Here is a 26694-nt window from a genome sequence, read left to right on the forward strand (position 1 = left end):
GTGTACATATAGCTGCTAAATTTGTATAAGATAATTATAAGCAGTTGAATAAGGGGTGGGAATTAATAAGCTTTGGCTTCTTCCTGCTCCTTTTTGGACACATACGATTTAATTTATTTATAGATATTATTTATGACACTATAAATATTCTTGTTTTGTTTTTTTTGTTTTTTGTATGCTTTCACACTTGCTTTTTATTCTGTTCGAAAAAAAGAATTAAATAAATAAAAATAATAAATTTAAAATAATTTCAAGTTAAGCTTGCATTTAAAATTTAGAGAGGTAATAGACTTTCTCCATATATGTTTCTTCCTTCAAGCAAATGGGGAGAAGTTGCCCCTGTTTGAAAATATATATATTTACATCCAATCTGTGATAACGTCATGAATTCAGTGCAGGACCACACTCAGACTTTACCTTTTTGGACTTCAAGTATTTGTACTGATTTCCTGTGGACATTATGAACCAGAAATATAAACCAATAAAGTAACATAGTTTTGTTTTTTCGAACAATGAATTCTATTATATGACTGCTGGGAATAAGAGCAAAAGTCAGGAACTAATGAGTTATCAGGGTCACTGCTGTTCAGATACATTGTCAAACTCATCTGGCCACTCCTATCAGACGGAGTGACATGAGTATTTACAGGGGCGCTTAATGCCTTATGCTGCTATGGTGAAAGTTAAACAATTCACTGTCCTAAAGCATTTAACTACAAATTAAATGTCTGAGCTGCTGAGTAGTTTGATTTAGTTTAGAGATAGTTTAGAGGTAGTTCCAGCATTTTCTACAGCGCGGAACCAGGCCACCGAGTCTGCGCCGACCAGCGATCCCTGCGCATTAACACTACCCTACACGGACTGGTGACAACTTTTACAATTATACCAAGCCAAATAACCTACAAATCTGTGCGTCTTTGGAGTGTGGGAGGAAACCCAAGATCACAGAGAAAACCCACGCAGGTCACGAGGAGAACGTACAAATGCCGTACAGGCAGCACCCGTGGTCAGGATTGAACCTGGGTCTCTTACATAGAAACATAGAAATTAGGTGCAGGAGTAGGCCATTCGGCCCTTCGAGCCTGCACCGCCATTCAATATGATCATGGCTGATCATCCAACTCAGTATCCCGTACCTGCCTTCTCTCCATACCCTCTGATCCCCTTAGCCACAAGGGCCACATCTAACTCCCTCTTAAATATAGCCAATGAACTGGCCTCGACTACCCTCTGTGGCAGGGAGTTCCAGAGATTCACCACTCTCTGTGTGAAAAAAGTTCTTCTCATCTCAGTTTTAAAGGATTTCCCCCTTATCCTTAAGCTGTGACCCCTTGTCCTGGACTTCCCCAACATCGGGAGCAATCTTCCTGCATCTAGCCTGTCCAACCCCTTAAGAATTTTGTAAGTTTCTATAAGATCCCCTCTCAATCTCCTAAATTCTAGAGAGTATAAACCAAGTCTATCCAGTCTTTCTTCATAAGACAGTCCTGACATCCCAGGAATCAGTCTGGTGAACCTTCTCTGCACTCCCTCTATGGCAATAATGTCCTTCCTCAGATTTGGAGACCAAAACTGTACGCAATACTCCAGGTGTGGTCTCACCAAGACCCTGTACAACTGCAGTAGAACCTCCCTGCTCCTATACTCAAATCCTTTTGCTATGAAAGCTAACATACCATTGGCTTTCTTCACTGCCTGCTGCACCTGCATGCCCACTTTCAATGACTGGTGTACCATGACACCCAGGTCTCGCTGCATCTCCCCTTTTCCTAGTCGGCCACTCTTCTGCTGTGAGGCAGTGGCTCTATCGCTGCCCTTAAATATTTTAATTTTTTTAAATATTTAAATATTTAAGCTCAAAGGCACGTGTGAATAGTCAATTGATAATTTTTGAGAGATTTTAAATATTTTTAAATGTATCATGTTGAAAGCATTTGAACTAAATTTGAGAATGTGTTTGTCCAATTGATAATTTTGTCCTGTTTCTGCAGGCCAGACTAGTCCTAACCACTCCACATGATGGCACTCTTCAGCCTGTTAAAGGCCCCTCCTACAATAAAAGTGAAGGAGATCGTGGAAATGTCTTCCAGCTTTTTGTCGAAGTTCTGACTCAAGACCGGTCGGTGAAAGTGAATGAGCAGATTTTAACCAAATTCAGTAGCAAATGCTGTCAGCACATTGATACTACTAAATCCGGCTCACTGTCTTGGCAAGCCATTTATTTGAGGATTTGAACCTTAAAAGACAACTCTAGAGCAACAATGATGTTTAATTGTTGGAAGATGCTGGAACCCATTATTAAGCAAGCACGTGACAGGTCTATTATGAAATCAGAATATGATTAGACATATTTAATGTAATTTTATGAAAAGGAAGCCACGCCGACAAACCTACTTAATCAAAAATCATTTATGATGAAATAAGACACAGAGTGCTGGAGTAACTCAACGGGTCAGGCAGCATCTGTGGAGAACATGGATAGGTGACGTTTCACAGAGTGCTGGAGTAACTCAGCGGGTCAGGCAGCATCTGTGGAGAACATGGATAGGTGACGTTTCACAGAGTGCTGGAGTAACTCAGCGGGTCAGGCAGCATCTCTGGAGAACATGGATAGGTGACGTTTCACAGAGTGCTGGAGTAACTCAGCGGGTCAGGCAGCATCTGTGGAGAACATGGATAGGTGACGTTTCACAGAGTGCTGGAGTAACTCAGTGGGTCAGGCAGCATCTCTGGAGAACATGGATAGGTGACGTTTCACAGAGTGCTGGAGTAACTCAGCGGGTCAGGCAGCATCTGTGGAGAACATGGATAGGTGACGTTTCACAGAGTGCTGGAGTAACTCAGCGGGTCAGGCAGCATCTCTGGAGAACAGGGATAGGTGACGTTTCACAGAGTGCTGGAATAACTCAGCAGGTCAGGCAGCATCTGTGGAGAACATGGATAGGTGACGTTTCACAGAGTGCTGGAGTAACTCAGCGAGTCAGGCAGCATCTCTGGAGAACATGGATAGGTGACGTTTCACAGAGTGCTGGAGTAACTCAGCGGGTCAGGCAGCATCTGTGGAGAACATGGATAGGTGACGTTTCACAGAGTGCTGGAGTAACTCAGTGGGTCAGGCAGCATCTCTGGAGAACATGGATAGGTGACGTTTCACAGAGTGCTGGAGTAACTCAGCGGGTCAGGCAGCATCTCTGGAGAGCATGGATAGGTGACGTTTCACAGAGTGCTGGAGTAACTCAGCGGGTCAGGCAGCATCTCTGGAGAACATGGATAGGTGACGTTTCTGCACTCTGTGTCTTTTTGGATAATCAGCATCTGCAATTACTTGTTTTTCAACTTTTTAGGATATAACCAGTACAAAAGGCAGAGGATCTTGAATATCAGATTTTTTTTAAAGCATTGGTAAAAAGTGCCACTTATAAGATTATTGTACAAAGTAATGTAATTTAAGATCGGGAACAGTACCAGAAACAAATCTCATTATTTTGTTTTTGCCTGCTCCCCTGATGAATCTGCTCACAATTATTTTTTAACAAAGGAACTAGAGATTTATGACAATGCAGTCGATGATTAAAGAAAGTTGAAGCCCCTGATGCAACAAAGAAGTTGCAGATGCTGTGAATCTAAATTGAAAACCAAAGCACTTTCGAACAAAAATGGGCGAGCAACAAAAATAATCTATTCATTTCACAAATACTAATTAGCTTGCTCAGTCTTTGCAACTATTCCATTTATTCAGGTCATTAATGGCAAGTTTCCAAATAAAATGGACTTGAGCAGCTCACCGGTCTAAACATTTTCTCTGTGTTCCACCTGGACTCGGCTCCTATTTCTTCCTTCCCTCCCCTCCCCCTAGTTTCCTTCCACCGATAATCCTTCCTCTGGCTTCACAAATCGCGCTTCTTCTCTCCTTATTGCACTCTTTTTGTCTTTTCATCTCTGGCCTTTGTCCAATTAAACCCCCCACCCCCCCCCCTCAACTATATCCACCTATCACTTGCCTGGCTTTGTACCACCCCCCACCTCCACCTCCACCACCACCACCACAGTCAGATTGAAGAAGCATCCCAAAGTGAAACGGCACCTGTCCACGCCCTCCAGAGATGCTGACTGACCCGCTGAGTTACCCCATCACATGGCGTCTTTTTTCCCCCTAAAAATGAACACTTACCAGCACAAAAGGCACTGACGTTCTCATCAAACTGAAAGCGAACCACAGACCTATTTTGGTCAATGATGTAGGTTTGACCGTCCCACGCACAGGCCACCACTTCTTCTCGGCCGTCACCCTGAAGGAAGTGCAGACGACAATTACGCCTGCATCAACGCACTTACCAACGCCAAACGGTGCTGGTTTCTGAAGCATCGGTTGGCTCACATGCTGTGGCAATATATAGCGATGTTACAATACCTACCTTCAGCATCGCTGCAGTTCTGCCACTGGCCGCGTGCGCGACTTTGGCGCCTATGGGGGGGGGGGGGGGTTTGTACAACCTGTCGGAGGCGGATTTCCTCGGGCTGCTAGCTGATGAAGAAAAATCGATCGGACTTCCGTTCCCGGTATTTTTTTATTTTAATTCGCTGGACAATTTAATAATTGGATTAGAATAAAAGGCGACTTCTAATGTCCTCAACGCCTACAACGTGACTGATCGCAAGAACGGGACAAAACAAAGGGTAAGTCGTCTATTTTACATATAATCTTGCTTCTTGGGATGGCTTTAATCTAATTTTACGTTGCGAAAATGTTCTTTGGGCCCCATACGAACCGGCAGTGTTTTTTATTGCCGATGTCGAGTTCAAATTCACCGCAATGCAACGTTCCAATCGATCGCGTTCCAGAAAAACCCACTCGCAAGATGATTTCAATCCTCTTGTTTTTGGACAATCATGTCATGAGCCGTCTAAATTGTCTATATTTTGTGTCATTCTCTCTCCATGATTATTATAAAGCAATAGGGGACAAGATGCTAATTTCCGAGTATGAAAATGGCCTTAACATTTTTAATACTGAAGATATGAAAGTGAATTAGGTGTCAAATTAAACTTATTTTTATCTGAAGGGATAAATTGCAGCTGACTGGGCTGAGAGCAATTCTGCAATGGTGGAGACAGAGATGCTCACAAAAAAATAAGAAGCACCTGGCTGAGCATCTGAGTTGCAACCTTATAGTGGGCTGTGGACCAAGAGTTGGTAAATAGCATTAGTAGAGACAGGTACTTGATGCTTGGCATAGGCATGGTGGGCCAAAGGGCCTGTTTCGGTGTTGTATGTCTCTACAACAGGGTGGTACAATGGCGTAGCGGTATAGTTACTGCCTTACAATGCCAGAGCCCCCATCCTGCCCACGGGTGCTTGTCTGTACGGAGATTCAACGTTCTCCCCGTTCTCCGAGATCTCCGGTTTCCTCCCACACTCCAAAGACGTACAGGTTTGTAGGCTAATTGGCTTGGTATAAATGTATAAATGTAAAATTGTCCCTAGTGTGTGTGTGTGTAGGGTAGTGTAATGTGCGGGGATCGCTGGTCGGTACGGACTTGGTGGGCCGAATGGCCTGTTTCTGCGCTGTATCTCTAAACTAAACTGAACTGTGTGAATTTGGTGACGAGCTCAAGGCCAGCTTCACAGTAATCACTGCGGCCATTCAAACTCATGACCATCACATTTAATTTGCCCTGTTTAGAAGCTTTGGCAGCTACTCAGTGCCAATGAATTCCTGGGCCTCATTCCTGCGGTCTATGAGGTGATGTGATTCTCAATGGAAAACCCTACTTGTATTAAGGACACAAAAGTGAAAAGAAAGAAGCCTGAGATTTGGTGATTGCTAGAAGATTAAAAATGAGCAGTTTTGACTCACCGTTACATCTAACTTCTCCAAGGCAAAAAGTTGATGATCCACTTGAACAGACCATAGAAGTTTATCTGACCCATCCATCAGTTTCAGGGTTCCTGTTCAAAGAAGCAGTCAACAAAGCTTTACTCATTGGCCATCTGAACTCGAGTTAGCAATGTATTAAAATCTTTGGACAGAAATAGTAGTATTGAAGAACAAATCCAGAAAACAAAAGGAGGTTTATCACCTTTACATTGTCAAGACTCGGCAACAGTTTTGCAGAACACTTAAGAGTCATAGAGTGATACAGGGGAAACTGGCCTAACTTGCCCACACCGGCCAGCATGTCCCAGCTACACTAGTCCCACCTGCCTGCGCTTGGTCGAGATCCCTCCAAAACTGTCCTATCCATGTACCTGTCTAACTGTTTCTTAAATGATGGGATAGTCCCAGCCTCAACTACCTCCTCTGGCAGCTTGTTCCATGCTCCCACCACCCTTTGTGTGAAAAAGTTACCGCTCAGATTCCTATTAAATCTTTTCCCCTTTACCTTGAACCTATGTCCTCTGGTCCTTGATTAACCTACTCTGGGCAAGAGACTCTGTGCATCCACCTCTCATGGAGAGAATATCTGCATTTAATTTAATCAAAACTAATAATTAATTATGAACGTTCTCAAAATTAGTTAAGAGTTAATCAATTCAGCGCTCGATGCTTTAGTGCCACAAATGCTGTTCAAAGAAAGGCTCGTCTACCTGAAACATCTATTCTGTTTCTTTTTCCACCGATGCTCCTATCTGCTGAGTGTTTTCAGCATTTACTGGTTTTATGTCACGTATCCTTTCCTGGGATTAACTTGCTTTACATCATTAAGACTGGAGGAAATGGAAACACTCATTAGGACTGTAATACAGGGCTTTAAACACGGGAATGGCAATAATTACTTGTGTGTGGGTACTGGGTATTGTTATTGTGGGATCAGAATATCAAGTTTGTTTTAGAGGATCCATGTCTTTTCATTTTCATCCTCATCATTTGAATGATGTGTAATACACAGCAACACTGGACACACTGTTGGTCCTAAACATCTACAGGTGCACAGTAGCGGGCATTCTGACAGGTTGCATCGTGGCCTGGTTCGGCAACTTGAACGTCCGGGAGCGAAAAAGACTACAAAAAGTTGCCACCACTGCCCAGTCCATCACCGGCTCTGACCTCCCCACCATCAAAGGGATCTACCGTAGTCGCTGCCTCAAAAAGGCAGCCAACATCATCAAGGACCCACACCATCCTGGCCACACACTTATCTCACCACTGCCATCGGGAAGAAGGTACAGGAGCCTGAAGACTGTAACGTCCAGGTTCAGGAACAGCTTCTTCCCCACAGCCATCAGGCTATTAAACACAACAAATAAGCTATGAGCTCTGAACTGCAAAAGACTATATTATTATTTGTTATTTGCACTATATTTGTTATTTATTGAACTTTTTCTTTTTTTCCCCCGTTATATACAATGTTTACATATTCACATATTCTGTTGTGCTGCAGCAAGTAAGAATTTCATTGTCCCGTCTGGGACATATGATAATAAAACATTCTTGACTTGGTTGGATAACAATGCCTGTGATCCAGATAATTATAACTTACACTAAAATTCTTTTTTCTCTCTCTAGTTCGAGGAGAAGCACATCAAGCTCTCTGAAAATTTCTGTTCCACCGAGTTCTGAATGGAAAAAGTGGCAATTGAACTAATTGGGACACTCAAGTCGAGCAATTATTTGCAGCCCACAATATTAATGTTGGTGGTGAAGACGAATGCTTTGTCCAGCCAGCCAGGAAATGATCTGCAAAACAGATCATTGAGTAGGAGGAGAATGCCAGAATAACCCAGCAGCCTGCTGTGCTGTCCAAGATAGAAGCCTACCCCCCTGCTACAACAGACCTCGTTAACCAAGAGCCACAAGCATATGTGGATGGCAAGGGAAGAACTTTTTTTTTTTTTTGAAATAGCTACTAATTAAGAAACTGCACACACTAATAAAAAGGCTCTTTGGCATTTCACTTTGCTCGAATTGAAATAGGTTTATTGGACTATTCTGCATTTAAATGCTCAAGTAAATATATCTGAATCGACATAATTACTATCACCGAGATACTCCTTATCAATATCTGGGGGATCATAGTTGACCAGTTGGTACACAAAAAAGCTGGAGAAACTCAGCGGGTGCAGCAGCATCTATGGAGCGAAGGAAATAGGCAACGTTTCGGGCCGAAACCCTTCCGGGTTTCGACCCGAAACGTTGCCTATTTCCTTTGGGTTTCGGCCCGAAACGTTGCCTTTTTCCTTCGCTCCATAGATGCTGCTGCACCCGCTGAGTTTCTCCAGCTTTTTTGTGTCCCCTAAACAATGCTTGTTGTGGAGGCACATGGTCTGAGCAGGAGACTCGTGCCCTGGGAATCCAACAGCAAGCGAACATGAGCCTCTATTACATTAGCAGGACCTCAGACACATACCACAAGCAAATCACTGGGGGATAGAGGCACAACCACAAACAGAATATCAAAGTCTGAAGCGGAACCATCATTGCCAGCAGTGCTGACAATAAAACCTGATGCACACTTACAGCTCATCTCAACAATGGTCTCAATCTCACAAACACCCGAAACGTTGCCCATTTCCTTCGCTCCATAGATGCTGCGGCACCCGCTGAGTTTCTCCAGCTTTTTTGTGTACCTTCAATTTTCCAGCATTTGCAGTTCCTTCTTAAACATAGTTGACCAGTTTATGGGCAGCACGGTGGCGCAGCGGTAGAGTTGCTGCCTCGCAGCACCAGAGACCCGGGTTCGATCCTGACTACCGGTGCTGTCTGTACGGAGTTTGTGCGTTCTCCCCGTGAACTGCGTGGGTTTTCCCCAGGAGCTCCAGTTTCCTCCCACACTCCAAAGACGTGCAAGTTTGTAAGTAAATTGGCTTTGGTAAAATTATAAATTATCCCTAGTGTGTGTAGGGAAATGTTGGTGGGCGCGGATCGCTGGTCGGCACGGACTCGTGGGCTGAAGGGCCTGTTTCCACGCTGTATCTCTAAAATAAAATAAAGTTCAACACCATCCAGGACAAAACAGCACGTTTGTTCCACATTTATTCCCCTCACAGCAACGTACAGTGGCTGCAGCGTCGGCCATCTGCAAAATGCATGGCAGTGACTGGCTTTACTGCTCTGACAGTATCGCTCTAACTTCTGACCCCTACCTCTAAGGACAAGGGCAGCAGACTCATGGGAACGCAACCAATAGCAGGTTCACCCTCCAAGTCAGACATCGCCCAGACTTGAGAATATTCTGTTTAAGAAGGAACTGCAGATGCTGGAAAATCAAAGGTAGACAAAAGTGCTGGAGAAACTCAGCGGGTGCGGCAGCATCTATGAAGCGAAGGAAATATTTCCTTCAGGGTTTTCGGCCCGAAACGTTGCCTATTTCCTTCGCTCCATCGATGCTGCTGCGCCCGCTGAGTTTCTCCAGCACTTTTGTCTACCTTGAGAATATTCTGCCATTTCTTCATCGTCACAGTGCTCAATCCCAGAACTGCTGCCGTAGAACGTAACACGTAGAAATGACACAGGTGCAGTCTCTTTGGCCCACAATATCTGTCAGACACAATGCCAAGATAAGCTGATCTCATCTGCCTGCTCATGATCCATATCCCTCCATTGCCAGCACTGTACGGAGCATTCCCAGCATGCAGCAGCACTGTGAGAGTACTTCAGCAGAAGTTTCACAGCAGATAGTCTGAGATAGCGGCTCAGCATCACATTACTAAAGGCCATTAACAATACTTATGTAATGCTGCCTTGTCAACAACATCCATATCCTGAAAAATTAATTAAAAAAACCCAGTAATCCATTTGCTTAGGCTTGGCCACCATCAGATTACGTCCTCAACCTCCGCACGATTCTTGCCACTTATGACTGTTGGGAAACACATTCTCCCCGGTTTTCTGAACTACAATACTCATCTTCATGGACACTCCACTGCAGCTAAACACACGATTCATCTGACATAATCCAGGCGATTCTTTCCAAACTAAGTGTGTAAGAAAGAACTGCAGATGCTGGAAAATTCGAAGGCAGACAAAAATGCTGGAGAATCTCAGCGGGTGAGGCAGCATCTATGGAGCAAAGGAATAGGCGACGTTTCGGGTCGAGACCCTTCTTCAGACTGATGTGGGGGTGGGGAGGGGGAAAGAAAGGAAGAGGTGGAGACTGTAGGCTGTGAGAGAGCTGGGAAGGGGAGGGGAAGGAGGGAGAACGCAGTACTTGGATGGCGTCGAGGGGAGAGGTAAAGCGACATCCAAGGACCCAAGCAGTCTTTCCAGGTGAGGCAGAGGTTCACCTGCACCTCCTCCAACCTCATCTATTGCATCTGCTGTTGCAGGTGCCAACTGCTCTACATCAGTGAGACCAAGCACAGGCTTGGCGATCGCTTCGCCCAACACCTCCGCTCAGTTCACAATAACCAACCTGATCTCCTGGTGGCTCAGCACTTCAACTCCCCCTCCCATTCCGAATCCGGAAGAGAAGGAATGGGTGACGTTTCGGGTCGAGACCCTTCTTTAAAACTAACAGATTGTCTGAGAGGCCGGCTCAACTATAACAGAGCAAATGACTAAGATAACACCTGAAATATGTTTCAATTTTGTACCTAATGAATATTTTTCTAATATATTCACTATTTTCATACACACCTCAAAAATGTAAAATTAGTTATATAATAACACTAATATTGATATATGCATAAATTCTATAATAGTATTCTTACCATCCAGAGTGCATAGTGCAAACAAACCAGACTTGGATGCATCATCACTAGAGCCTATGGAAAAAACAATAGAAAATTAGTTCATTTCAATTGAATATTCCTTTTGATGTCCATTGGGTTACTAATGCACGATACCATGGTTACAATCAAGTTCTAATTGAACAATTTGATGGCTTACATGGCGAATAGGACCGTTGGAGAGGGTGGAGGAGGGTCAGGGCGGTGAGTACTTAAATCGGGCACGGGGCTTGTTTTCACAGAGGCCCAGGACCGTTGGAGAGAGTGGAGGAGGGTCAGGGCTTTTACCAAATCCCGTAACGTTCCACACTCCATAGGGAGGGTTTCTGGGGGAAGCCGCTGATTGGTGGAAGCAGACTAGAGGAAGCAGCTGATTGGGTGCAACCTCAGGTTAGCATTTCTGCTTTCTGGTTAAAGGTACAGTGCTTTAGTAAAGGTACAGTGGGCTAAGGGTACAGTGGGCTAAGGGTACAGTGGGCTAAGGGTACAGTGGGCTAAGGGTACAGTGGGCAAAAGGTACAGTGCTTTTTGTTTATATAATAAAGGTACAGTTTAAAGGGCAAGAGGGAGCAGTTGTTGTGAGTCAGATACCTGCTGATTTCTCCCAGCAGTTTCTATTGTATTGTACTGGTATCGGATCCAGGGTAAGGCGAGAGAATGACAGTCAGAGCAGTGTACTGTTCTGGATGTCAGATGTGGGAGGTCATGGTGTCGGATGGCCCTCCAGACGTCCACATCTGCACCAGGTGCAGAGAGATGGGGCTCCTAAGGGACCGTATTAGGTTCCTGGAGCAGCAGCTCGATGACCTCTGTCTGGTCAGGGAGAGTGACGAGGTCATAGAGGGGAGTTATAGGGAGGTGGTCACTCCAAAACCACAGGAGAGAGACATGTGGGTCACGCTAAGGAAGGGCAAGGGGCAGAGGCAGGAACGAGGGAGTACTCCAATGTCGGTACACCTTGCAAATAAGTACTCCTGTTTGAGTACGGATGAGGATGACAGCCTACCCGGGAGTAGCAACAGCGGACGGGCCTCCAGCACAGAGACCGGCCCTGTTGCTCCGAAAGGTAGGGAAAAAAAGAAGAGGGCAATAGTAATTGGGGACTCTATTGTTAGGGGGTCGGATAGGCGTTTCTGTGGACGCAGTCGGGAGACCAGGATGGTGGTCTGCCTCCCTGGTGCCAAGGTCTCGGACGTGTCTCAACGCATCCAAGATATCCTGAAATCAGAGGGAGAGGAGCCTGAGGTCGTGGTACATATTGGTACAAATGACATAGGTAAAAAAGTGAAGAGGTCTTGAAGGGAGGATTTAGGGTGTTGGGAGGAGAGTTAAGGAAAAGGACCAAAAAGGTAACAATCTCAGGATTACTGCCTGTACCACGCGACAGTGAGAGTAGGAATGGAGCGAGGTGGAGGATAAATGCGTGGCTGAAAGACTGGTGCAGAGGGCAGGGATTCAAGTTTCTGGATCATTGGGACTTCTTTTGGGGAAGGTGGGACCTGTACAGAAAGGATGGGTTGCACTTGAACCCGAGGGGGACCAACATCCTGGCGGGGAAATTTGCAAAGGTCACTGGGGAGACTTTAAACTAGAATGGTTGGGGCGAGGGACTCAAATAGAGAAAGCTAGTAGACAGAATGGGAGGCAGGAAGCAGAAAAGGGAAGCACTCGGACACAAGAGGAGAAAGAAAAAAAAGGAAATAAACAGAGAAGAAGAGACGGGGGGTTTCTTAAATGTGCATATTTTAATGCTAGGAGCATTGTAAGAAAGGTGGATGAGCTTAGAGTCTGGATAGACACCTGGAAGTATGATGTTGTGGCGATCAGTGAAACATGGTTGCAGGAGGGCTGTGATTGGAAACTAAATATTCCAGGATTTCGTTGCTTCAGGTGTGATCGAATTGGAGGGGCAAGAGGTGGTGGTGTTGCATTGCTAGTCAGGGAAGATATTACAGCAGTGCTTTGGAAGGATAGATTGGAGGGCTCATCTAGGGAGGCTATTTGGGTGGAACTGAGAAGTGGGAAAGGTGTAGCAACACTTATAGGGGTGTATTATAGACCGCCAAATGGGGAACGAGAATTGGAAGAGCAAATATGTAAGGAGATAGCAGATATTAGTAGTAAGCACAAGGTAGTGATTGTGGGAGATTTCAACTTTCCACACATAGACTGGGAAACACATTCTGTAAATGGGCTGGATGGTTTGGAGTTTGTAAAATGTGTGCAGGATAGTTTTTTGCAGCAATACATAGAGGTACCTACTAGAGGAGGGGCAGTGCTGGACCTCCTGTTAGGAAATGAGACGGGACAGGTGGCGGAGGTATGCGTTGGGGAGCACTTCGGGTCCAGTGATCACAATACCATTAGTTTCAATATAATTATGGAGAAGGTCAGAACTGGACCTAGGGTTGAGATTTTTGATTGGAGAAAGGCTAACTTTGATGAGATGCGAGATGATTTAAAAGGAGTGGACTGGGACATTTTGTTTTATGGGAAAGATGTAGAAGAGAAATGGTTGACAAGGTTCCTCATGGAAGGTTGGTTAAGAAGGTTAAGAAGGTTAAACTGTTGGGTATAAATGCAGGAATAGCAAGATGGATTCAGCAGTGGCTGAATGGGAGAAGCCAGAGGGTAATGGTGGATGGCTGTTTGTCGGGTTGGAGGCAGGTGACTAGTGGGGTGCCTCAGGGATCTGTGTTGGGTCCTTTGTTGTTTGTCATGTACATCAATGATCTGGATGAAGGGGTGGTAAATTGGATTAGTAAGTATGCAGATGATACCAAGATAGGGGGGGTTGTGGATAATGAAGAGGATTTCCAAAGTCTACAGAGTGATTTAGGCCATTTGGAAAAATGGGCTGAAAGATGGCAGATGGAGTTTAATGCTGATAAATGTGAGGTGTTACACCTTGGCAGGACAAATCAAATAGGACGTACATGATAAATGGTAGGGAATTGAAGAATACAGTTGAACAGAGGGATCTGGGAATAACCGTGCATAGTTCCTTGAAGGTGGAATCTCATATAGATAGGGTGGTAAAGAAAGCTTTTGGTATGCTAGCCTTTATAAATCAGAGCATTGAGTATAGAAGCTGGGATGTAATGTTAAAATTGTACAAGGCATTGGTGAGACCAAATCTGGAGTATGGTGTACAATTTTGGTCGCCCAATTATAGGAAGGATGTCAACAAAATAGAGAGAGTACAGAGGAGATTTACTAGAATGTTGCCTGGGTTTCAACAACTAAGTTACAGAGATAGGTTGAATAAGTTAGGTCTTTATTCTCTGGAGCGCAGAAGGTTAAGGGGGGACTTGATAGAGGTCTTTAAAATGATGAGAGGGATAGACAGAGTTGATGTGATCAAGCTTTTCCCTTTGAGAATAGGGAAGATTCAAACCAGAGGACATGACTTCAGAATTAAGGGACAGAAGTTTAGGGGTAACATGAGGGGGAACTTCTTTACTCAGAGAGTGGTAGCGGTGTGGAATGAGCTTCCAGTGGAAGTGGTGGCGGCAGGTTCGTTGGTATCATTTAAGAATAAATTGGATAGGCATATGGATGAGAAGGGAATGGAGGGTTATGGTATGAGTGCAGGCAGGTGGGACTAAGGGAAAAAAAAAAAAATTGTTCGGCGCGGACTTGTAGGGCCGAGATGGCCTGTTTCCGTGCTGTAATTGTTATATGGTTATATGGTTATATGGAATACTATCCAACAGCAATATACTGACTGAAATATATAAATGTAGTTCAAATGGCCACTGCAAAATGCTTGAGGACTCTTGCATAATTAACAATGCTGTTTAAACTTTCTATTATATTCTAGCCATTATCTAATACATCCGGAGAGCAAATTAAAATTATTCTCAAGAGATTGCTTGAATATTTGTCCAGAATAACACAGGGTATTGCTTAAATCATGATCCACTGAGCATTGAGTCTAATAGGTAGAGTAATATATTTCAATGAGACACAAGGAACTGCAGATGCTGGTTTACAAAAAAAAAAAACAGAGTGCTGTAGTAACATATGTTAGAAACATATAAAATTATAAAAGGACTGGACAAGCTAGATGCAGGAAAAATGTTCCCAATGTTGAGTGAGTCCAGAACCAGGGGCCAGTCTTAGAATAAAGGGTAGGTCATTTAAGACTGAGGTGAGAAAAAACTTTTTCACCCAGAGAGTTGTGAATTTATGGAATTCCCTGCCACAGAGGGCAATGGAGGCCAAGTCACTGGATGGATTTAATAAGGTCCTTTATTAACAGGCATGTCTTGCTGGTACGATTTGTTATTTTATCACACCGTAAGTATTTACAATGTAATGTTAAACACCAAAAAATGGTCTAACTTCAAACACAAGTACACACTAGCCAGACCTGAGGGGATCTTTTGGCTGGCCAAGTTACCATTAGTTGTTAAGATTTAGTATCCATAAGACCGATTAAATAATATCTCTGTAAAACGGTATTTATTAACTATACAAAGGTAAGTATCTAGCAGTGCCTTCAACTTAATTTGATCGCTGGTAAGGGTAACAATGGTCCACTGACTTACCTCTGTTTATGCTGCCAATCAAATGAGTAGAAACATTCTTATTATGAATGCGGCCTGAAGTCTGATGTAGAATTACGTCCCTAATGAGGCCCTCACTGCAAGGGTAAAACAGATATTGTCAACATTCATATGAGGTCATTTAACAAGAGACAAAGTCGTTCTATAATGAGCAACACTGCCACAAGGAAAACAAGTTTCATTCTCGCCTGTATTCACATGGATTAAAACAAAAGTCACGCAGAGGAGAACACAGTCATACAAAATGGAAACAGGCCTTTCGGCCCAACTTGCCTAAGCTTTTCGCCCAAACCAGCATCTGCAGTTCCTTGTTTCTACATTCTATGGTTTAAGAATGCTTTCTGTGAAACTCTCAATTCTTGGGATGTTGTGACTATTGTGATGGGGAGGGATTGGGGGGGTGGGGGGGGGGGGGGGGTGCTAGGTGTGTGTTTATTGGGTTGAGAAAAATGAGAAGAGATATCAGTGAAAGGTAATAATTCTGACCTCTGGTGTTGTCTGTGTGCAGTTGGCAATGAAGGCTCAGAATGCTGTCAAGCCCGATTATCTCCCTGTAATTCAGATTCACAATGCTGTCTGTGTTTGTGGATCACTGAATGCAAATTAAAACAATCCAGTAACATATCATCCAACAGGTTACTGAAGTAGCGTGAAGGGAGGGGTTTTGATTCGGTAGATCACCACTCTGCATCGAATGTCCCAGCTTCTTCAGCCTTCCCTTGTTACAGCCCTCTATTCAGTAGGTCAGGTAGCATCTGTGGAAGAGATTTGGCAGGCAACGTTTCAGGTCAGGATTCTTCTTCAGTCTACTTCCTCCACAGATGCTGCCTGACCCATTCAGTTACTCCAGCACTTTGTGTGTTTTGATCATCTGCAGTTCATTGTGTCTCCATAATATTAATGGAACTCTTCTGCCATATAGTGGCAGGGGGATATTACTGCAATGTAATGGAAATCACTGCTATAAAGTCAAGTCACATTTATTTATATAGCACATTTAAAAAAACAACTCTCGTTGGCCAAAGTGCTTTACATTTGTTATAAGAATAGTATAAACAAACAAACTACATACATATATACATATAGCCCTCGCTCAGTGGACGTCAGGAAAGGCTTGGGAATATAGATACGGTTTTAGTCTTGACTTAAAGGAGTCGATGGAGGGGGCAGTTCTGATGGGAAGGGGGATGCTGTTCCACAGTCTAGGAGCTGCAACCGCAAAGGCGCGGTCTCCCCTGAGCTTATGCCTAGACCGCGGGATATTCAGCAGCCCCAAGTCGGCCAATCTGAGGGACCTGGAGGTGGAGTGGTGGGTGAGAAGATTTTTAATGTAGGAGGGGGCTTAGATGCATAGGATAGAACAGAATCTAATACCCAAAGGTTACCCCTCTTCTCACGGTTTTAAAACAGATTCAGCACAGCAGGAGAGAAACACGAGAGCAGATTTTAAAACTGTAGTAAGGTGCAGTAGGAAAGAAAGCTTGCAATTTATTTATCAGAGCACTGAGAAGCAGACTACATTTTTCATCAGTAGTTTGTCGAGCAATACTGTCAATTCCCTTTGAGTTTTGCCCATGCAAACTTCTCGTTACTTTCTGGACTTTCACAGAAAATTTAAAGAGTTTAGTTTTTTTTTTGGATGCGTTACATTCTCATGACATTCCAAAGTATTTCTCCAGTGATAATTTGTGAACAATGTTTTAGTTTTGAGCACACCAAGAGCCCATAACTATCCATTAAACCCGACATGTACGGATGCTGGAGGGCATTCCCTTTCAGCCAAAATGTATTTGAAGGTCACGCACACCCTGGGCTGCGTTGTAGCTGCAAGTGTTCAGGAAACAGCATTGCTGATTCTGTGAAGGCAGATCCTAAGAACTGGGATTCTTATGGGCCTGTCCCGAGGCGATTTTTTTTAGGCAACTACAGGCGACTAGTTTGTCGCCACATGTTCGCTGATGTTTGCCGGGTGTAGTCTCCTCAGTCACGCAAAAAGTCGTAGCGTCTTTCTGGTAGCATCACTCATGCGCTTGTACTTTCAGATCTCTCTGTTCTGCAACACTCTCCAGAGTCTGAAGAAGGGTCTCGACCCGAAACCTCACCCATTCCTTCTATCCAGAGATGCTGCTGCCTGTCCTGCTGAGTTACTCCAGCATTTTGTGTCTATCTTTGGTGTAAACCAGCATCTGCAGTTCCTTCCCACACTTTCCAGGGCTCTACCATTTACTTTGTAAGTTCGGCCGTGGTTTGACAAAACCGACCCTTGTGATATTAGAGGTGGAGAGCCACTACTAAGCCAAAGCTTCACTTCTGTAGTTAAATGGAATTGGTTAAAAGTAATAACCCCATCAGCAAGCTTCAGAAATGAACGTTTAATGCATGTTAAATCTGAGGAGGAGAAACAGCATGGAAGGGGAAAACCAACGTGGAATTATAAATCTGACATGGTAAAATACACGGGATTGCATGGAAATTGTGCAAGACTCTTAAAGATAGTGGAGTCAGGGGATATGGGGAGAAGGCAGGAACGGGGTACTGATTGTGGATGATCAGCCATGATCACATTGAATGGCGGTGCTGGCTCGAAGGGCCGGATGGCCTACTCCTGCACCTATTGTCTATTGTAATATTTCTCAGTTCAGCATGTTCTCCGTAAAAAGCGGTTGTGCACTCATCTTGAAGAGAGCACAATTGCCTTTTAAGGAACACACTCTGAAATGGTAAATATTACGACTTCCACACAATTGATGTCTATTTCAGCTTTATAATTCCTCTTTGGAGTTCCCACCCATGTCATTTCTCGACACTGAGTTCATCTCTCCAGCTGACAAGAACAGTTCTGTGCTTCAGGAACTTGCATGGAGAGAGTGCCTTCACAGCAATACCCATGTCTAACAGATGGCCCAAGATCATTTCACAGCGGGTTGCTGATTCAAGTGAATTTTGTGTCTCATGCATACTCATATGATAGCAGGGCATGTCCTTGAGATGTATCTTGCCACGTTTATCTTCCAAGCTGACTACTTCCTGACAGGAAGGGAAATCTTAGAAGCGAAGATCGTGCTATCAGTTCGGATTTCTGCAATTCTCAATGTCATGTCAGTAAAAAGAAAAACAGATAATAAGTAGTTAAACAATAAAATAAGTGAAAAGCTCTTGGGTGAATGTAAATAAACCAAACCAAAAAGCCTTAAAAATGTCAATAAACTAAAAGCCCTGTCCCACTGTACGAGTTCATTCCAAGAGCTCTCCCGAGTTTAAAAAAAATCAAACTCGTGGTAAGCACGGAGAATGAACGTATTGGGTACGTCGGAGCTCGGGGATGTCTCCTAGCGGCTCGTACCGCTAACGGCAGGTACTCGGGAAGACTCGCTAACGGCAGGTAAGCACGGGAAGACTCGTGAAGATTTTTCAACATGTTGAAAAATGTCCACGAGAGCCCCGAGTACCGACGAGCGGCCATTACCGTAAATCTCCGAGTTCGAATCAGGGCAAACTCGGGAGAGCTCTTGGAATTAACTCGTACCGTGGGACAGGGCTATTAAGCAAATGAATTCTACACTAGGAAATCATTGTTCCTGGCGATGATTGCACAGACATTGATCTTATGTTCTTGCTAAAACAACATCAAATTGTAAGGAAATAGATCCCTATTTAACTTTCATGAACTTTGTAAGTTAAGTGGACTTTTCTCAATACAGCTACCTTCTATGGCACCATTGTCTTGTTTGAAACAGTTGCAAAGTGTGTCCCATGCACAATCGCAGAGCTCAGACATTAAATAGGATAACATTAGAAAAACATGAGATGATTTTATCTTCTAGCTGGAGGAAAAGAAGAATGAAAGATATGAGCTTGTGCTTTACACTGAACTTGGTCTTCTGACTTTGGAAAGTTACCTGTTGGATGTTCCCGATGGATTTCGTTTTGGTGCTTTGTCTTGATCCAACTTCCAGGTGCAGAGTAGAACCGCATATGCACAGCCTGGCTGTGAGACCATCAGCTCAGGGGACCCTTCAGACCCTGGATTCACTGTGAGGCTGTCGACCTGTCACAACAGAGGCAAAATATTCAGGCAGCATACTGTACAGCAACCATGTGCAAGTAGTATTTTCTTCACTGCCTTCTGGCTGGGGAAAGTAAATCATGAGGTGGTTTCACAACAAGGTGAGTCAGTGAGCCACAACACCTCAGATGCATGCATTTTTATTTCATGTTCCCCCTTTACTTTATTACTCTGCTCCACCCTGTATCCAGAACTTCATCTTGTCTCTTCTGCATTATTCTTCCCTTCCTCCCATTTAATTGGTGGCAAGGCTTTCAATTGCCCAGGTCTCACACTTTGCGATTCCTCACCTGGATCCACTCCCTGAGTCTTTGGCCCACCTGTGTGCAAATGCTGTCTTACCTCTAACAACAGTGGCACAGCGGGTAGAGCTGCTGCCTCACAGCGCCAGAGACCTGGGTTAGACCCTGACCCCGGGACCTCGAGTTTACACCGTCTCGCTGACCAGGTGGGTTTCCTCCAGGGGTTCTGGTCTCTTCCCACATCCCAAAGGAATGTGGATTTGTAGGTCAATTGGCCCTCAGTAAATTACCCCTAGTGTGTGGAGGAGGGATAACATGGAACTAGTATGAATGTGCGACCAATGGTCAGCGTGGACTCGGTGGCTGAAGGGCCTATTTCCATGCTAAATCTCTAAACTAAACTAAGCACATTGGCTATATAGTATTAAGATGACCTAGGTTTGAAAATGTTATTGCATCGTTGCATCATCTTCCTTAAAACTAAACTATTTAATCAAACTTTAGATCTCAGCTCTGAATACTTGAGCATTTTTTTTCTAAATTCTTCTTCTAACAAGAACCTTGGAATATTCTCGTGTACCTTATGATAACAGGTTACGAATCCATACCTGTCCTTCCAAAAGCCATTTTTTCAGCAGTACCAGCTGTCCAGAACAATCAACGGAAGAGTCTTCCCATCGGAATGCTCTGACGACACGGTCTGTGTAACCTACCACCATTTCACACTTTCCATCTCCATCTGCATCAAGAAACAAGTTATTTAATTCTGTAGGAACAAGGAACTGCGGACGCTGATTTACACAAAAGGGCACATTTGCTGGAGTAACTCAGCGGGTCAGGCAGCATCTGAGGAGACCCCCCCCCCCCCCCCCAGATGTAGGGAAAGTCTCCCCCCCCCCACATTTGCTGGACCCTCCTCCCACCGGTTGCTGTGGTGCCAGTATAAAGGGGTGAGAGGAAGGGGTGAGACAGGGACTGGTACGTGATGAGCTGAGGCAGGATGGGCAGATGGAGACAAGCGTGAAGAGGTTGATGGGGTCCAGAGACAAAGGCTGGGTAGATGTTTCCATGCTGTACCTTTCCATCAATACCTTTGATACTCCACTGATTTTTTAAGACCATGAGACTTTTAGATATATTGCTAGAATTACTCTGTTACTCACTGTTCCTTGTAATGAATCATTTTACAACAAATCTAAACCCTTTCACCTTCCTGACTTGAGTTGATCACAACAGTGGTTTCCTTCAACTCACCGATGTCACTAATGAGCATCACCTTGGTGTTAGCAGGGATGTGCTGCATGTATAACGCTTTCTGTTCATCACTAAACAAGCAGTCGTGGTGACCCGAGGTGTCTGACTTGGTTGAGACGCTGCTGAGGTCAAAGATATGGAACCAACCCTCAGCTCCCACAGCTACAACAAAGTTCTGGAAGAAGGGACAAAAATATAATCTTATTAAAAGTTCTATGCTTAATCATCCTGTTATCTGTGATGTACATCAATGAACTGGACAAAAACTTAGATGGGTTGGTTAATAGTTTGCAGACAACAACAAAAATAGGTGGAATTGCAGACAGTGAAATTTTGTGATTTGATTGTTACTACTGTTGATTCATCTCCTGAATTTTACAAAAATGCTAATTTCGGTAGAAAGATCAGCACTTGATCTTGAGTAGTGCAGAGTAATACAGTCTTTATTTTTTTTAATTTACTCCCCTTCTGTTGAAAATACATCAATTTTAATTATTAATTGCCTTTCCACGGATGCTGACTAACGTATTGTCAAAGGAGCGTACAGCACAAAGCAGGCTCTTCAGCCCAACTCATCCGTGCCGACCAGATTTTATAATTCAACAAGTCTCATTGCCTGCCTGTGGCCCATATCCCTCAACACCTTCCCTATCAATGTACCTGTCTAAATGTTTTCAAGAGAGAATAAGATTTAGCTCTTAGGGCTAACGGAATCAAGGGATATGGGGAAAAAGCAGGAACGGGGTACTGATTTTGGATGATCAGCCATGATCAACTTGAATGGCGGTGCTGGCTCGAAGGGTGAATGGCCTCCTCCTGTACCTATTTTCTATGTTTCTAATGTCTTTCAAACATCGCCATTGTACACACCTCTACACCTTCCTCTGGCAGTTTGTTCCATATAAACATTACCCCCAGTGTGAAAAACATGCTCCTCAATCTCTTAATTCTTTCCTCTCTGATCTTAAACCGATGGCCTCTAGTTCTGGACTCCTTTGCCCAGTAAAAAAGGCTGTGACCATTCATCTTACCTATGCATCTCAGGATGTGGTACAGTATATCTCTACAACTTCACTCCTTAAGGGCCTGTCCCACTTAAACAAATTTTTTGGCGACTGCCGACACCCGTCATAGTCGCAGCAGGTGGTTGAAAATTTTCAACATGTTGACATTTTTCGGCCATCTGCTGCGTCTATGACAGCTGCCGGCAAGTCGCCGAAAAAATCGAGTAAGTGGGATAGGCCTTTAAGTTTCCCACGTTCCAGAGAACAAACGTCCTGGCTTATCTAGCCTATTCCTATAAGCCAAGCCCTCGAGTCCTGCTAACATCATGGTGAATATTTTCAGCACCTTTTCCAGGTTAATGAAATTTCTCCTCAACCAGAACTGCACCCAATACTCCAAATGTGGTCTCGCCAATCCCGTGTGCATCTGTAGCATGATGCCCCAACCCCCTGTACTCAACATCCTTACTGACGAAGGCAACTGTGCCACACATCTTCACCACCGTCTCCCTGTGTTAACATGCTCAAGGGCCTGTGCATCTGTACCCCAAAGTCTCTCTGCTCTGCCACACTCTCCACTCTCCTACCATTTACTGTGCAAGCCCGGCCCTGATTTGACTTACAAAAATACATTCCTCCACATTTATCAGCGTTAAATTCCATCTGCCATTCCTTGGCCCACTTCCCCAGTTAATCCAGATCTGTTCGTAAACATAGATAGCCTACTTTACTGCCCACAATAACACAATTTTTGATGCTAAAGGCACTTTTACTATCCACATTAACTACATTGTCATCCATATCATTAAAATGGGTGACAAACAACAGTCGAGCCAGCACAGATTCCTGCAGGATACCACCACAACCAAGGCTCCACTATTACCCTCTAACTCATTCCACCAAGCTAAGCCTGAATCCAATTGTCTAGAGCACTCTAAATCCCATGTGATCTAACCTTCCTGACTAGTCTACCATGCCGGTCCAAATAGTCATGTCCACTGCCCTGCCTTCGTTAATCCATTGATTTTTTTTTAAATCATGATTTACCCAATTTTGTTAAAGAAAATAATTCCTCAGTTAGCTTCATCTCTGAAATCATCACAGACCTGAAAATGACATATTTCTCAAATAAATTAACATTCAATTCAAGGCATGTGACATACCTTCCCTTTGTTGCAGATGTCTCCTACACCTACGCAAGTCACCTGGTAACAAAGAAAAGGTTAACAAGGTAGATGAAGCCCACACTTCTCCACTAACATTCATTCACAATTAGATCTCTTTAGCATATATACATTTTATTATATCCAATCTACCACATGTAGAATGTTTGAAATGACAGCTCTAAATCTGACTGTGTTGATAACATTTTCACCTTTCTTGAACAACTCTTTAAAGATGCATATCCAATCTGAACAATTCTAAAGACAACCAAGAACAAATTGATACAATTCTTTTTTAATTGCCATTTGTGTGCCAACAAGTTTGCGTATTTAAAATTGCACATTCAATATGAAAGTTTTGTTGTTCGAGCATAAAGCCCAAAAAAGTGTTAACTTTAAATCTAAAATATTAAAGATGTAACATATTCTGTAGATTAAATAATTGCAGCCAGAACTCTGGTTAAAATAAACTTGATCTTTATTAAAAAGAAAGTAATTCTACCAGAGCTCTATTTGTACTTGAAACACTTCAACATAATAATAAATACATTCTACGTCTTTTATTTCAGTTTGGTGGAAGAGAAAAACTACGCAGCAGGAAATAAATTGCCACTCACGGACAAATCACTTGACACTGTGTTAACCACACAAAAAAATGGTCAGTAAGGGGGTCAGGGGTTATGGGGAGAAGGCAGGAGAATGGGGTTGAGAGGGAAAGATGGAACAGCCACAAATGTATGGCAGAGTATACATGCAAATGGACTAATTCTGCTCCTATAACCTTTGAACTTATGAACCAATTCTTTGTGTGAATGAGTACAGCAAAAAGCTCCCAATTAAGTAGCTTGGAAAATCGGTTATGGAAAGATAGTTCAAAGATCTGATAACTGCGTGGAAGAAATTTCTCCTGAGTCTCGTGGTTTGTTGCTATCAATTTTTTGGATCTTCTGGCCCACGGGAGTGTGGAGAAGATGGATTGACCATCATTATATCGGCTGGGTTCGATGGAGTCACGAATGGGAAGTCTGGTTTGTGCGATGAACTGGGCTACATCCACAAGTCTCTGCAATTTTTGGTGGCCTTCTCTCACCCTCTTAGGTAATGTATTCCAAATAAATCTAAATTTCCCAAGGGTCTCTTGTCAATTAATCCAATATGTCACCTGCCTACCCACCCTCTCAATGGAAACAATTCCCATCCCATCGCCTCCAATCAACTCCATCAAAATCCAAATTATTTTAAGCCCTTTATTTAATCTCCCCATACCCACCTCTGTCTCACGAAGAACAATTTCAAATTCTCTAGGGTCTCAATTCCTTCATTCTGATTACTATCCTAGCAAATCTCTTCTGTTAATTTAATAGGGTGGTGAGAATGTGGACAGTGCTAGAAAGAAGAACATTAATTGGATTGGCCCATCTTTCCCATTTCAAAGTTTTAGCACATTTGTTTTAGCACATCGATGATTACAAAGGGTAGAAATGGTGAAAACGAGTCAGCTTGTTTCAGTAAGAAAGGGAAAAAGTGAAAAAAAATCTGTTCATACCATCCCAATGCAAGACCGTGTGATCCATGGCTTGCAGTCATCGTTTTTGTATACGTATAGTTTCCCATTGGTATCCCCAACCACCAGTTCATTCAACTGTAACAGAATCAAAAGGAAAGCAGAAGGAATCAACACAAGCTTTGATGGAAATGGATACTACTCAAAGGCTATAACTTGAGTTTTAAATCTGTGTTTAGAGAAGTTAATCAGTAATGACAGACACAAAACACTGGAGTAACTCAGATGGTCAGTCAGCATCTCTGGACAGAAGGAATGGGTGACGTTTCGGGTCGAGACCCTTCTTCAATGATGCAGTGAGTTGTCTGTCCACAATTTTAATATATACACTTTTTATATTTGGCCTCTGTATTAGCTGTGGCTCTTAATTCAAAAAGCATCTGCAAAGAGATGGGCTTTGGCATGTCATTGGTATAGTTCCTCAATATACAAGGGTTTCCGCCTTTCGGTGGTACAGGCTGTAAAAAGGCTTGCCAGACTGTCATTGGCATTACTTGTTCAGAGAGGATTTGGTCTGGCCATGGTCGAGTTCCTGTAAATATTAAGGGATTCTGACCAAACACTGGAGCCCTTTCCTGCAGGACCAGACACTGGCATATTTCCTACAAACATTAATGTATCTTGCCTGACGCTGGTGATGTTCACAGGGCTGGACTAACACAGCTACAAATCCAGTAAACAGTGGTATTCTGGGTTGATAATGTTTTAGCTCCTGTCAATGTTGAAGGAGAATAACTGGGCACTGTTGCTGCACCCACTGAGTTTCTCCAGCACTTTTGTCTACCACTGTTAGTATACCCATATCACTCAGAATTGGCATTGTCTCTGTAAATGTAACTGCTCCTTTTTGACATTGGTTTACTTCCTGGAAATATTGAGGCATTATATTCTGCCATTAACACTCTTCCTGTGAACGTTATGGACTGTTTTGACTTTCACACTGTTTTCTTACATATTAAGGACAACAATTTGATTTTTCCGTGATTATTAGAGGGGCCTCTCCAACATTGATCTTGTTCCTGCAAAGATCAGGAAGTTTCAGTGTGTAAGAAATAACTGCAAGATGCTGGTTTAAATCGAAGATAGACATAAGAGGCCGAAGTAACACAAAAAGGCTGGTGATTCAGGCCTGTTGCTGGTACATTTTCTGTGACCATTAAAGGGGATTAGCCTCATACAGGTAAGGTAGGTATCTTAATAGGTACAGATCATTTAAACATTACTGGACTGGTCCCTGTGCTAATGTGGTGCTGAACCCAGGTCCTGGGTGGTTATCCCAGGGTATAAGCAGGATCCAAAACCATTTAGACACACAAAGTACAGCAGAGGCAGGTTTGCAGGACAAAAAACACCAAAGATCTACTCAGTGATCTTTGAAAAACACTGACTAAGTGCTGGAATAACTCAAGAGGATTTAGTCTGAAGCAGGGCGTCTCCTGTCCACAGACGCTGCCCGACCCGCTGAACCTACTCTCCAACACTGTGTGTGTGTAGGAAGGAACAGCAGATGCTGGTTTATACCGAAGACAGGCACAAAATGCTGGAGTAACACAGTGGGACAGGCAATATCTCTGGCGAGAAGGAATGGGTGACATTCCGGGTCAGGGGAAGCGGTGAGGTGTTTTTTTGTTGTTTGAACGCAGATGACTCACCCCGTCGTTGTCGGCGTCCCCCAGGCAGATGGCCTGTGTGAAGAGGTTGCCGGTGAAGTCCAGCGCCGCTCTCTCCACATAGCTAACGGAGCGCATCGCAGCGCAAGGCCTACCTGAACCCGCCCGCTGCTGCCGCCGCCATGACAGCGGCCGTCGCCATGGCAACGGGCCTGCTTCACCACGCCGCGTCCACAGCCCTGGACTCACAGCAGGCGCCTGCCTGCCTGCCTGCAGCAGCTGTAAAGTGGTCAGGATGGTCTCCAGCACCAAAAGCCGTCCCAACTCACTCACATACTTTTTATCGTCTTGTGTAATTTTGTACAGAATATTTGGAATTCTCTACCCAGGTTTAGGTTTTTTATTATTGTGTAGGAAGGAACTGCAGATGCTGGTTTACACCGAAGGGTAGACACAAAGTGCTGGAGTAACTCAGTAAGACAGGCAGCATCTCTGGAGAGAAATAATGGGTGACATTTCAGGGTGGAACCCTTCTTCCATTCCTTGGACAG

General features: G+C 43.8%; 1 protein-coding gene across 1 annotated transcript in view; it reads right to left on the reverse strand.

The window, feature by feature from the left end:
* The window catches only part of itfg2 (integrin alpha FG-GAP repeat containing 2), a 36790-nt gene extending 10434 nt beyond the window's left edge, over nt 1-26356 (reverse strand). The window contains exons 1-10 of the mRNA XM_033037475.1: nt 26186-26356; nt 24516-24611; nt 22970-23011; nt 20803-20977; nt 20157-20287; nt 19140-19288; nt 15223-15317; nt 10652-10705; nt 5859-5950; nt 4172-4289 (exon numbers count right to left, since the gene is read on the reverse strand). Coding sequence (XP_032893366.1) covers nt 4172-4289; nt 5859-5950; nt 10652-10705; nt 15223-15317; nt 19140-19288; nt 20157-20287; nt 20803-20977; nt 22970-23011; nt 24516-24611; nt 26186-26281 — 1048 coding nt within the window. The 5' untranslated portion in view covers nt 26282-26356. The remainder of the gene's footprint in view (nt 1-4171; nt 4290-5858; nt 5951-10651; nt 10706-15222; nt 15318-19139; nt 19289-20156; nt 20288-20802; nt 20978-22969; nt 23012-24515; nt 24612-26185) is intronic.
* Between the last annotated feature and the right edge of the window lie 338 nt (nt 26357-26694).

The sequence above is a fragment of the Amblyraja radiata genome, chromosome 19, assembly GCF_010909765.2.
Source record: "Amblyraja radiata isolate CabotCenter1 chromosome 19, sAmbRad1.1.pri, whole genome shotgun sequence".
NCBI lineage: Eukaryota > Metazoa > Chordata > Chondrichthyes > Rajiformes > Rajidae > Amblyraja > Amblyraja radiata.